The sequence below is a fragment of the Vigna unguiculata genome, chromosome 2 (assembly GCF_037176805.1).
Source record: "Vigna unguiculata cultivar grain cowpea cultivar isolate G323 ecotype 2 chromosome 2, ASM3717680v1, whole genome shotgun sequence".
Lineage (NCBI taxonomy): Eukaryota > Viridiplantae > Streptophyta > Magnoliopsida > Fabales > Fabaceae > Vigna > Vigna unguiculata.
This window is the reverse complement of record NC_140793.1, coordinates 26,484,816-26,499,026: the sequence shown is the minus strand read 5'-3', so window position 1 is coordinate 26,499,026 and position 14,211 is coordinate 26,484,816. Positions and strand designations below refer to the sequence as shown.

At 29.6% G+C, this 14,211-nt stretch overlaps 1 protein-coding gene across 15 annotated transcripts; it reads right to left on the bottom strand.

The window, feature by feature from the left end:
- Nucleotides 1-1,329: 1,329 nt before the first annotated feature.
- AMSH2 (associated molecule with the SH3 domain of STAM 2) lies at nucleotides 1,330-5,560 on the bottom strand. Of its 15 annotated transcripts, none has more exons than XM_028059539.2 (12): nucleotides 5,421-5,560; nucleotides 5,256-5,338; nucleotides 4,836-4,932; nucleotides 4,710-4,757; nucleotides 4,586-4,623; nucleotides 4,117-4,399; nucleotides 3,853-3,942; nucleotides 2,962-3,024; nucleotides 2,759-2,833; nucleotides 2,603-2,665; nucleotides 2,097-2,149; nucleotides 1,330-1,619 (listed from the first exon to the last, which is right to left on the bottom strand). In XM_028059539.2, exons 4-12 carry the CDS (start codon nucleotides 4,755-4,757, stop codon nucleotides 1,445-1,447), a joined length of 888 nt encoding a protein of 295 aa, XP_027915340.1. In that variant the 5' UTR covers nucleotides 4,836-4,932; nucleotides 5,256-5,338; nucleotides 5,421-5,560; the 3' UTR covers nucleotides 1,330-1,444. The 15 variants fall into 15 exon arrangements, with proteins under 15 accessions (XP_027915340.1, XP_027915339.1, XP_085526290.1 ...); XM_028059538.2 differs by having other exon boundaries at nucleotides 4,836-4,925; XM_085670164.1 differs by having other exon boundaries at nucleotides 4,710-4,932.
- Between the last annotated feature and the right edge of the window lie 8,651 nt (nucleotides 5,561-14,211).

Genomic DNA, 14,211 nt, shown 5'->3' with positions numbered 1-14,211 from the left:
AATTATTGAGTTTAAAAACTCTGAACTCCTCTCTCTCTCTTAACCCTTCTCTCTACCTCTGTCTTCTCTCTACTTGTCTCTTCTCACCTTTTCTCTCTTGTATACTCTGCTTTCAACTATAAATAAACTAGAAATTTCATATTTCTTTCTCCTTTCTTTGGAATCTAAGTAAGTTTTTATGAAATAGTTTTTTTTTAGGTATCTACGGATACCTTAAGTAATATTTATTAATAAATTATTAGACAGAAAATCTTGTTAATATTTAATAAAGAGACTGGTGAAGAAGCTTTATTTATTTTTTTATCACAACGAAAGTGTAAGTACTTTATTTAAATTAATATATCTTTCCACGAGTGCATATATGATATAATAGTTGTTTATGCGATAAAATTATTTGCATATGACAGTACAATCGTGGAAGTTGCAACAGAAGAAGCGAATCACGATACGCGGATATGACGTCACCTATGATTCTTCTTGTGTTGTGAAAGGAAGAAGATTCCAATCTTCATGTAGGACATGCTTATTTCTCAAGTAACAAGCAATAGGAAATAACAACCTAATTACCTCCGAACTTTTTAAGAAACTCGTCCATAACATGAGGGGTAGGATGCGTACTTTGAATGCCTATGTCAAAAACAATTATCTTGGTGCATTATTGTTTACGCGTCCCAAAATAATTTATCCGTGTAAGTTCAAAGCTACAAACATGTACCTTTTATAAGGGTTTTCTAACCTATGTATCGGGATATTCATTAAGAAATCAAGAGTGAAAAAGAAAATGTTATTGATTACCTCCTTGGTTTGGTTTCGGTTAGGCAAATCTAAAGTATCCATTAAGTCATGTCTGGAACTAATAACACAGATTTAATATGATAGGTTGGATCTAATAGTTTGTAAATATATTTTTTATTAAATATTTTTTTTAATTATTGGTTAAAATTATATTTTAGTTTTAAATTAAAGTATGTGTCAATTTCGTTTTATATTTTATTAAAGATTGAAAAATGCCTTTAGCAGCAAATGACCACTTTTATGTGACAAACGGTGTTCAGTAGTGAATTACAACTAAATGATCATGTGACTCTATATTATAGGATTTTACGTTTTCTTACAATTAATTACACAACTAAATGATTTGGACCTTGGTTTGATCTAACTTGTGTGATGACTTATTGCAGAAACTTCAACCTTCTGGAATTCAAAGTGAACTTAGTGAATGAATTCTGTGACAAGGAGCTAGAAAGCAAATAAATCTTCATTAAATTATCATTAATCTTTCAATTTAATGTGTACTGTTGGAATCCAAAATAAGTATGAACATGCAAGAGGGTACAAAGCCGACCTTATTACATTAGACAAAACGTAATTATTGTGTATCAGGATTCTTCTTTCAGTACACTTGAATCTGTCATATTATACAGTGTTGTATTCAATGTCAATTTTATCGCAAATCAAAGATTTCAAACCTTAGATTAGAGTTTCTGTACACATTGGAGCAGTGCTCATACACAGGGTTGCCATTATCTGGTTCTTTGTGTGGATGAAATCCTGTCTCCTTGCAATTTTTCAGAATACTCATTCCTTCAGGGTCGGCTATACGAAATAATCCACAGCTCCTGGACAAAATTACTAAATTTTAGTTTCCAGATTTCTTATCATATACCATTTCTGGTAATTGGAATTAGGCTTGTTATTGTGCTTAAGGAGAAGCAGGCACAAGTACTTTTAGAATTCAGATTTTCTACTGGATTTTGTTCTATTTTTCTTTGTTGAGTATTAAAAATACAATATGTTAGTACTTTAAGATTTTTTTAATGTGATTTAAAGTTTTAAAATCAATGGTCATCGTGATATTTTGAAGACACAACATAGGAACAATAGGTTTAGGATTTATAATAGGTTTTTTTTTTATAATCCAAATCAGATTCAGAGGAACATATAGTCTGGTTTTGTTCAAAATATCTTACATTCATTCACCTTCCTCATTATCTAAAAATGAAAGTTGGATGCAATTATTGGAGTAAGGAATTACTTTTAAAAAGAGAAGGCAAGAAAAGAAGATAGAAAATTTAAGTACAATACAGTAGGTAGACCTTAATTTATCATTTGGTGCCAAGACAATGGCAAATGCCTCAGGAATCATCATCTGATAAAATAACACCAAACTGTGAGTTCAAAATTTGTCTGGAAAAAGAAAATAGAACGAGACTATACTTAGAGTAAATATCCATTCAAGTTTAAATAGTTTGGTTGGTTATAATTATCACCTACAAACCATTTTAAGTTCTTTTGTCAAAGGAAAACTTTTGTAATTGTACTTTCCTAATACACACATATACAATCCAACTTCACAGAAAGAATTAAGTATCCACATGTTGCCATCATATACAGACTACAAATTATATTTGAATATGTCAACTATTTAATGCAACCATGGTGCAAATGAAAACTTCGATGATAAAAGTAATATGTATTCTTAAAGGAGATCATAGTTTAAATGCTGATACAAGGAGACAATAGTTGAACAAAGAAATGCTTTTACAAGAAAAATGCAGATTCACATATCATAATTAATAACAAAAATACTTGGATCAGTCACCTGGTAGGAATATTGAGTGTGAAGATCGACAGATGACATGAAACAACTTTGAGAAGGATGAGTCTGAAAGTGTTCAGAAGAAAAGGGTTAGAGAAATCAAACCAGAAAAAAACCTCTACTCTTAATTAGCATTAGTGAAAAGATAGGAAGACATACATGAATCCATCCAACAGGATAAAGGGATCTTTCATTTAGAATTTTGAAAACTTCCTCCTCATTTGTAGCTTGACACTGTGATTCAGTTATCAAGTTAGCAACAAAAACAATTAAGAATAAAATCATGCCCTCTTGGAAATATGTACCAAAATATTTTAAATCCATAGGTGAGAGGAATGTAAGGCTGAGATCCAGATACTAACAGAATTCGAAGCAGATTCCTGCTTTGGTATAATCAGAGTAGTCATATAGAGGGTTCCCTTCTCCTGGAAAATTGAAGGATATGATCATGTAGCAGTTTCAAATTCTGTAATGCATTTGATCAAATAAGGCTCTTCATTTCTTTTCCATAACACACCATCTTGCAGATCTAAATCTATTAAATACCATTAACAAATAATTGAAAACAATCATACAAGATATAAAGTACTAACAAATAATCTTGCATATTCAAAATGTACACAAAGACACAAAATAATGAGTGATTCTGCAGGAGGTATGACTCACTGCTCTTTAGTGGAAATGTTCTGATAATAACATAATCTATTAGAGCTAGATAATCTGATGTATACAGTCAATTAGTAATAAATTCTTTTAAAAAAAGTGATTCTAGTGATTATGTTTAGATATTTTTTAAAACGTGGAAGCTAATTTATGTTTGCTTACAATATTTTCTTTTAAAAGAAGCAGCTAATTTTGCGAGAAGCTAAGTTTTTCAAAATATTTTCTGATTCAGTTTTATATTCTATTAGCTTCCCATTATCTTGATAAGTTGAGACTAATACCTGCAAAAATGAAAAAAAAAGGTGCTTATTTTACAAGAAAAATGATAACACACATGCTCAATATCTATGTATTTTCTTAAGAAGTAAATTTTAAACCTAATTCAACCTCATAAGATTTACTTATAAGATGAAATTTACATCTACTTATATATTATTAAATCATGTTATTTTTAGTCAATTTAGGACTTCCAATACACATCTCTCATGCCGAGGCATATACAGTCATTGTCAGACTTCCAACAATATTCATACAGACTCTATGATGACAAGCCCAATACAACGAAGCTATGGTTTTACAATGATTCTTACAAGATAGGCACCAAGTATACCACAAGTTTCCAAATCTTTTTCTGTATTTTCTTTAGCAAGATCTAGAAAGTCCTCCATCAACCGCATTGACTGGAAAACACAAAACGAATACTTATTAAACATAAGTAATCTGCAAACGTCAACGGTCTCTATGATGTTCATCACATAAAGTATCAGTCCAGCAGTGTCAAAAATTTGAAAATAGACAGTTTTGAAGTTCAGTGAGATAGGTTCAGAAATGCATGAGTGGTTCTTAGTTCTTACAATATGAACATCCCGCATGCTCTTAGATGAGGTTGACTCATTATCTGATTTTGAGGATCCATCACCTGAATTAAAAACTGTAACATGAGAACTTTGTGCATCTTGAGGCACTTTCTCCACAAAACACAAGGCAGGGGAAGGCCAGGACTGAGTTACTTTGTGAAGCATGAAGTATCTGTTGGCTATGTTAGAAGCACTTGGTTTACAAACCAATGAGCAGCAACTCAAATTTCTTAATTGGAATGATGAACCCCCAGATGGATCCACATCATCAACACTCATGCTGCATTTAATCCGTGCAGAACCAATTAATATTGTACGTTAAGATATTATATTCTATGTTTCTAACAACACCTACAATCTGTGCAGGCTTGAGGAAGTTCTGGGAAACTCGGAAAAATGATTCTTAAACCCTAAATCCTAAAAAGATGAAGTACGAAGTAGAAGATGTTGAATATTATATTCTTACCTTTGAAAACTGCTCTCTGCAACATCACAGTTTCTAACCTGCCATAGAAAGTCCTATAAATGATAAAGTTCACCAATTGCAAGTTAAAAAGGAAAAAGGGGGTTGGAGGATGTGCAGCCTTTACCTTCTTCCTATTACTTACATACTGTTTTTCATCAGACCCTTTGTACATCTGAGAGATCAATAGTTGAACAATCAAATTGTAAATTTTGAAGATTAAAAAACCCATAAAAAGTAGAGAATCATATACTTTATCTTCTTTTTTACATCAAACCCAAGTACTTTTTCTTCTCCTTTCTCAGCCCAGGGGTAATCCCTTTGCGAGCAGCAGAAATCAAACCTAGGCACTAAAAGGTTGCTAATTACGAGATCCAGATTAAACCACCTTTGAACAAACAAAATAATCTCGTGCAACGCAATAAAAAAGAGTGACTAGAAAGAAAAAAAAAAAGGTGTTCTGCAGATTTTCAACTATAAATGAATTGCGAAAACCCTCTATTTGCAAAATTATTCAGTTTCCCAACCTTTTTTTCTTGTAAAGATGATCAAATCCATGTTTTCTTTCATACAGATTTACCCTTCTTCTTGTTTCGGCTAAAAAATCTGTTAATTTGTTTCTGGCACTCTGGTATAGCAGATGAAACTAAGGGAAGGGATCAATATTTGGTACCTTGTTAAGTGAAGTTTTCCTTTGATCAACTGAGATGAGATTCGGTTGCTGAGATGCACGTGCACCTTTGAGAGAATCTGCCACTGAATCAACAATAAATATCAATCTTCTTAGACAATGCAATTATATTTCTTAATTTCATCTGAGATTTTCAGAAGACCTTACATATCTTGAAAATTGTATTATGTGGATAAATCTGAACTGTTGGGTAGCAAACTGCTCAACATATTGTTTGTTTGGGCATATTGATCGTTTGGTTTCAAGACAAGATGATACCTTTTAAATTGTCAGACTTAATTATCTTGTTGGATTCGGATGCATTTAAAAAATTTCACTCAAGTTTTTATTAAATTTTTATCATGCACACAGCCTTTAAAATTTTAAAAGTTTTTAATTAAATTTTTATTGTTAGATTTTTCTGTTATTTAGATGACATGACAGTTATCTCGTTATATCACTTCGTTGAACAGGTGATGAATTTAACTGCAGTTATCTTGTTAATTTTTGTTATTTATATGACATTACAGTGATCTTGTTACATATTTTTTATTTTGGAATTTTGGAAAATGATACTTGACTAGAGTTTTTAACCCGTTGAGGTGTCAGTGGTAAGTGAAATTTTTTAAATTGTTTTTGAATTAAAAAAAAAACAATTGTGATAATTCTGAGACGTTTCTGACGAAGTGTGGTAGTGGATAAAATATTATGGGGCCCGCGTGTGTGTGGGGAAATCAAATGCACTCACGAAATCCAAAAATTTGATTCCTTCAATTTTTAGAAATCAAATCCAAGCAAGCGGTGTCGAACACATATTTCAGAAGTGGTGGTGGTTTGACGCAACCAACTTACAATCTTTTACAAAAAATCCGAACTTAATGGCAGAAGAAGAACGACAACCACTTGGATAACATAAGAAAAGAAGAGAATGAGGCTGCGGTACTTTTTCAGGTGGGATCTTTTTGTGGTGTTTGTCCACGTGCGCGTTAGTAAGAAGAACAGAACCCTTATACAAAACTTTCGAACTTGGGAACAAAATAAGATGAAGAAGGAGATGTGGAGCGAAAGAAAAGAAGAACACGACCTCGACGGTTCGTTTTTCAATGTAAGTACATCTCCAACAATCCTCGATCCTAATCTTAAACATATATCTAAAAATTTATGTAAGTAAAAAATCACCTCTTCTTTCTACCGACAAATTGCATAAAAATTAAGAACATTTCGACTTATCTTAACAGAATCATTCAATAAAGTGAACCACCAAAATTGTGTTCCTTCGATACATAACTTTTGCTCCACACTTAAGGTGTTATTCAATAAACATAAATATGTCGTTCTACAAGAATGTCTGAACAAAATCTGCAAAATAAAATAACACAACCAATATTTACAAGTGATTCTTTCAATTCAATATGAATAAACATTGTATCCTAAAACTAACTTACTTCAGTACTATCAATGAATTCTCTCACGTCACTACCTTCACTCCTCTCACTATTATCACTAACATCTATGTTCACTCTGCCCACTATCTTCACTCATGTTTTGTAAATTGAAATAAGAACCACATTAATAAAATCTATTCACAACAATCAAAACTTGAATAAGAAAAGAATCAAATAAAATCACATATTACAACACAACATCCTACATCATTAAATCATCAACACATTATGAAATATAATTAATCAATTCCTACCCAAAATCGACAAACTTCCAACCAACAACAACACAACTAACAATGTGATAATGTTAATTTTTACCATTATCCAAGCTATATTTCATTAGCAAAATCATCTCTTCTAAAGCTTTTAACCTACTTAATCCTCAATTTTACGTTACTTTTGTAAATAAATACATTTTGGGTTACATTGATCTAAATATACCACTAATCCCCATTTTTGTGTCCTTTTTGTAGATTGGAAGCTTTGCTCCAAAAGTCCAGACAAATGAGTGACCCGGAATAGCAAGGAGAAGAGCAAAAATGTCAACAGGAAGTGCCCGGCGACACAGAGCCAGCGCCAGCCAGGCGCCACTACCGCTCACCGCCTAGCGGCTGGACGCCGCCAGGCGGTAGATGAAAATTTTGGCCCCTGTTTCATGGCTAGCGCCTGGCAGTGAGAGACTTTTTCCAGGCGCCAGTTTTCGCTGATATGTCAAATGGCCCTTTTTCTTCTGTTTTCGTGAGGGGAAAATTATTTTGGACATTTTGGAGCTCGAGCAACGCGATTTGGAGCACTTGGAGGGCTGCTAGGGCTAGTGGGAACTACCCTCTCTTCCTCTTTGTAACTCCTTCCTCTTCCATTTCCATTTTGTAAGCTTGAGCTCTCCATGACAATGGAGAGCTAAACCCATTTTTGTTGGGGTTAGATGTAGCCATTGAACTTTCATGTATTTTTGAATGGTTTGAATATATATATGCTTCTTCCATTGATTGCTAGTATCTTTGTTCATGTATTTAAAGCTTGCTTTGTTTTAACCATTCATTGCATGATATTTGGGTCATTAGGTATTGGAAAATATCTCTTGAAACCTAGAATTGGAACAAGATACCTAATGGAAATTGTATCTAGGAATGGAACTTGACCCATTAGTTGTCTTAAACCCTAATTTGTAAAGCGGGTTTGTTTATTCAAGGAATTGACTCTAAATAAGGGAACCTAGGCTCATTCAACTAAGGGGATTAGAGTTTGAGTAAACTTGTGGGTTAACATTAGTAATTAATGGAGAAGAGTTTTATTGTTTAATATACATGAGAGTGAAGTAGGTGAAGTCTAACTCCAACAATATCAATCCATTGCATTTCTAGTCTTTACCATTTTCTAGAGTCTTCAAATATCCAAGTTCAATTTTACTTGTTTATGAATTATTTAATTTCTTGCATACAAAAACCCAACATATGGATTTATTCATTAGTTTAAATTAGTCACTAATTACGCAATTAATTAGTATACACAAGTCTCTTGGGAAACGATATCCCAGTTTTACCGGTTACTACTTGCGCGACTTGGTACACTTGCCAAAGTCTTAACACAATGTACCCCAATAACTGCAACGGGACCAAGAACGAACTAACCAACAACAACGGAAGAAATTTTGTATTGTTCCACCTTCCAGATCAATGGTCTGCATAAAAAAAGAAACATTATAATGCTTTAGCTGCTTGTCTAATTTAATACGACAAACGTGACATTCATAAAAAAAACACCACTAGTCAGTTTTCGACCCACCAACCATGAAGAGCTTTCGAGGGTCCACGAAGGGTTTGCGACCGACCCCAAAATTTTCCTAACCACCACAAACTGTGAATCTTGTCTCTTACCACCCACGCTTCACACTATACCATTCATTTGAAGAATGCAATGGATGCAAGCACAAGGTTTCCGCTTCAATACTTGCATTGAAAACGAACCGTCGATGTCGTGCTCTTCTTTTCTTTCGCTCCACACCTTTTTCTTCCTCTTATTCTGTACGTAAGTTCGAATTTTTTGTACAAGGGTTTCGTTCTTCTTACTGATGCGCACGCGCATGAATACCACAACAAAATCCCACCTGAAAAAATACTACAACCTCCTTCTCTTCTTTTCTTCCGCTACCCAAGTGGTTGTCGTTCTTCTTCTGCTACCAAGTTCGGATTTTTTGTAGAAGATTGTGAGTTGGTTCCGTCAAACCACCATCGCTTCTGGAACATGTGTTCGACACCGCTTGCTTGGATTTGATTTCCTCACGCGCACGCGGGCCCCACAATACTTTACCCACTACCACACTCTGTCAGAAACGCCTTAGAACCGCCAAATCACGACTGTTTGTTTTAATTCAAAAACAATTTAAAAAATTTCACGTACCACTGACACCTCAGCGGGTAAAAAATGGGTTAAAAAACTCAGGTTAAAGTATCATTTTCCATTTAGAAAATGATACGTTGTTAACTTATCTTACAACATTACGTGATGATAGTGATTTTTTTTTTATTTAATTTTTAATGGAAGTCGTCGTTGGCTAAGGAAGGGAATGGTTTGAAATCAAAGATCGTTTGAACAAAAATGATTTTGTGGAAAGCTTTGCAACTTAACTTCCTCCTCCTTCTTTTTTCAACCTTTTGTCTTCTTCAATCTCACGAGAGAGTGTTGAACCTCTATTTCTCTGAAAAACCCTTTCATTATTTGTTTCTCTTCTTGTTTTTGTTGTTGTTGTTGTTGTTGTTGTTGTTGTTGTTGTTCGTCTTAACGGTATGCGTATACCGATTGGATGAAAACACCATTGGTTCGTCGTCTGTATCCATTGACGTGGAAATGAGTCATTTTTGGTTGGAACCCTACTGTTGAAAGGTTGTTAAATGTTATGGAAGCTCGATTTCCGTAAGTTTTGAAATCCCTAAGTCTAATTTTAATTTTTTTTGGGTCTGCTTTAAATTGAGTTATTTGTCGTTGTTATTTGTGTGTCGTTCGTAACACAAGAGTGGTATTGGTTGAATGGCTAACTTTAGTTGAATTGTTTTTTGTTTCAAACCATTTCCTTCCTTAGCCAACGTGGACTTTTATTACAAATTAAATGAAATAAAAAAATCACTACCCCGTAACTTTGTAAGCTCAACTATCAATTTTTGTATATCAACATATCATTTTCCTTTTTATTTTTTGAAATATATTTTGTTTGAAAAATATATTACATCTCATGGAACATACAATATTTCTTTTTTTTTTCTTTACAATTTTAATTACATATTTTTCTTTGTATTATCTTGTTCGAAAGATATATCGTATCTTACTAAATGTAAAATATTTCACTTTTTTCCTTTAAAATTTTTATTATATATTTTTTCTTTGTAGGGATTTGCTCAAATGATATATTACATCTCACGACACATATAATGTTTAACTTCTTTTTTACTCTAATGTTTTAACGTATTCAATATTTTTATCTATGCAGTCTTGTTTGAAAGATATATCATATTTCAAGAAACATATGATGTTTCACTTTTATTTCTTTACAATTTTAATTACATATTTTTTCGTTGTGCGATTTTGTTCAAAAGACATATCATATTTTACGAAAAATACAATATTTCAGTTTTTTTCTTTACAATTTTAGTTAAATAGTATTGCTTTATGCAGGTTTGTTCAAATGATATATTAAACTTCACGAGACATATAATGTTTAACTTTTTTTTACTTAGTTAACTTATTCAATATTTCTAAAGTTTATTCATATAGAACACAAATCGTAAGTTAACAGGAAAAACCAAAGAAAACAAAGATGAAATAAAACACATAATAAAAATAACTATTTAATATTTTTCATTGTATCATAGTTTCATCATGTAGCTCTTACAAACATAAAATCTAACAACGGATAATTAGGTGAAGGTTTAATAATAGTTAAAATTCAGTTAAATGTTATTGATACTATCATTGATATCCAACATTCTATTAGAATATTAGAAGTATGATACAATGCTTGATGCATGACAACTTTCTAACCTTTGCTTCTATACTTCTAAGTATCAACAATGCTAAAGTGGTAATTAGAACAATTATTATTGTTCTATGTTTAAGATCTTATATGAAAGAGGTTGCTATAAATATAAAGTGGTTACTAAAGTGGTAAAACTTATTCTCATCACATTAGTACAAATTCTACTAATAACTTCACCGGTTATTAATGTACCAATTTAACCAATTAATTATATAGTTTTTCTCAGAAACACTTATTTTAAATTATTATTTTTGTTAACAATGTGATAATAAAATTAGATAAATATACCAATAAAGAATATAAAAAAATGAAAATTAACTTTAACAAAATATGTAACTTTGATGAACTTTTAATCATGTTGTTGATTTGGTTTATATATACTTTTAATCATGTTCATACATCTACTTACACTTTTGATAATGTTTGCTCATATGATACACTTTTTATTGATGAATTTGAAAGTTGATACAACTGACTTGGATTTTTTCCCTGATTTACACATTAACACTACATTTAACTTTGATAGTAATGCAATTGCAGATTTAAGTGATGTTGTTTGTTTTTGTTCCTAAAACCACTGATATACTCTTATTGAATAAATGTGAGACAGTTGTAGTTGCTTTAAGCTATTCAAAGGTTCACAAGCTAGTTTCAAACATGCAAATCCTAACACTAAATAAAGTATTGTTGCAGTTGTAATGATATGGAAAAACAGGATGGCGCTCGTATTATTATTAAAAAAACATATATTTTTTGTTAATTTATTTTGAAATTTTTTTATTAGAAAACACTTAAATTTTGTTATGGATAATGGTTTATAAGAATTTGCTATCAATTTATTCTAAAATATTTACACAAAACATTTTTCACAAAAAAAAAATTGTAAATGATATTTATGAATTTTATAATTTTGTAAGAATTAATTATCTATAAAAGAATTACTGCTTATTAAAATTCGTATGAAAAATTAGTAAAAATAAGGTTTTTTTTGTAAAATTTTATAATAAACTTGCAAGAAAAATTCTATAAAATATAAAAAATTATAATAGTGGATGGAAATACCTTTCAAATTTAATAAATCAAAGGAATCAAGGATGAGAATCGGTTCAGTTTTCTTTATAAAATTAGTAGAATCTTGTTGATAACTTTAATAGTGACATAGTAAATAGGATGATAGAGAATAGATTGTTTTTCATAAAAGTAAAAAGAAGAAAATTTGATTTGTGGCTAATATAGGATTAGTTATGTTGTTTTGGTTGTTTTTCCTCATCACACATTCCTTCAAGTGTGGGGTGAGGGGGGTATATATTTCATTTTTTTTTTCTGCTCATCTTTATCTCCAAGTTTCTTACTAATATACTTAACCGTTACTAAAGTGGTAAAATATATTTTTTCATGTTAGTAACGTTTCTACTAATAACCAATAACCTGATTGGTTATTAGTGTATTAATTTGACCAATTCTTTCTATAATTTTTTTTTACAAACACTTCTTTTAAATTATTATTTTTTATTTACAATTTTAATTATATAGTTTTTGTGTGCAATATTCTCTCACGTTAGTAATATTTTTACTAATAACCTGACTGGTTATTGGTGTATTAATTTGACTAATTCTTTTTACAATTTTTTTCACAAACACTTCTTTTAAATTATTATTTTTTTCTTTACAATTTTAATTATGTAATTTTTTTTGTGCAAATGATATATTACACTTTTGAGACGTATAATTTTTAACCTTTTTTTTTTACTCAAATGTTTTAATTTATTGAATTATTTTTGTTTGTGCGATTTTGTTTGAAAGATATATGGCATTTCATAAAACATTCAATGTTTAACTTATTTTTATTTACAATTTTAATTACATATTTTTTTCTTTGTGCGATTTTGTTGAAAAAATATATATCACATATGACGAAACATACAATATTTCACTTTTTTTCTTTATAATTTTAATTACTTATTTTTTATTTGTGCGATTTTGTTCAAATGATATATTGCATTTCATGAGACATAATAAAAATAAGTATTTAATATTGCATTTCATGAGACATAGTTTCGTCACAAAAGTCTTACAAATATAAGATCTAATATCAGATATTTAAGTTAATGTTTAACAATAGTTAAAATCTAGTTAAATGTTAATAATACTATCATTGATATCCAAAATCCTATCAGAAGTATTATACATTGGTTGATGCATGAAAAATTTCTAACCTTTGCTTCTATGCTTCAAAGAACCAACAATGCTAACATACTAAGTCGTCGGAGTTAAAAATAAAAGTTATGGTCATTAAAGTGATAAAACTTGTTCTCATCATTTCAGTTATGTTCTACTAATAACTTGTCTGGTTATTAGTATACCAATTTGACCAATTTCTCTCACAAACATTCTTTTTTAAATCATTAATTTTGTTGACAATTTGTATACCTTTAAATAAGAAAATTAGTTTTATTCAAAAGATATATCATATTTTCTGGGACATACAATTTTTTTTTCACAATCTTAATTATATATTTTTTTCTTTGTGCAGTTTTATTCAAATAATAAATTACACCTCATAAAAAAAATAATTATTTCATATTTTTCATTATATCCTAATTTCATCACATGGGTCTTATAAACATAATGTCTAAGGATGAATGAGTAGGTCAAGGTTTAACGGTAAATAAAATCCAGTTAAATTTCATAAGCTTATTATGCAATCTACATTAAATAATTCATAAATATTCAATTTATAGATGAGCATGCATCCTAGCCAATAAATTTCAGCATATTTTATTAATCACTTCTCTTTCTATTTTCATTGCATCACTCATCTTAAGTTATATTTTCATAAAATTATATAAATATTTAAAAATATATTTTATAAAATTATATAAATATTTAAAAATAATTTTATTAAAATATATAAAATATAAAAATAAATATTTTATATAAAACATAAAAATATATTTTATATATTTTATATAAAACATAAAAATATAAAATATATATTTTATATAAAACATTAAATATAAAATATATTTTTAGATTTATAATTATAAAAATATGATTTTATAAAAATTATATAAAATTATAAATTATTAAATTATATAAATATTAAATTATAAAATGATATAATTGTAAATCATAAAATTGCAAAATTATAAAATTAAAAACTATAAAATTAAAAAATCATTCAATTATAAATTTATAAAATTTAAATTTTTAAATCATAAAATTATATATTTTTATTTTATATTTGATAATTATTTAATTTTTTTTTTGTAATATTATATTTTATTAATTTATAATTTTTATTAATTTTAAAAATAATTTTAGATAAATACAAAAATAAATTCTTGATAGAGATCTATTTGTCATTATGATAGTTTACAATATCATATTATTATGTCACAACATTTAAACAAAATGACAGTGCATGATGGATGTTAAGTTATACAAGTAACAGACACATCTAACACAGAAATTTAATTGAAAT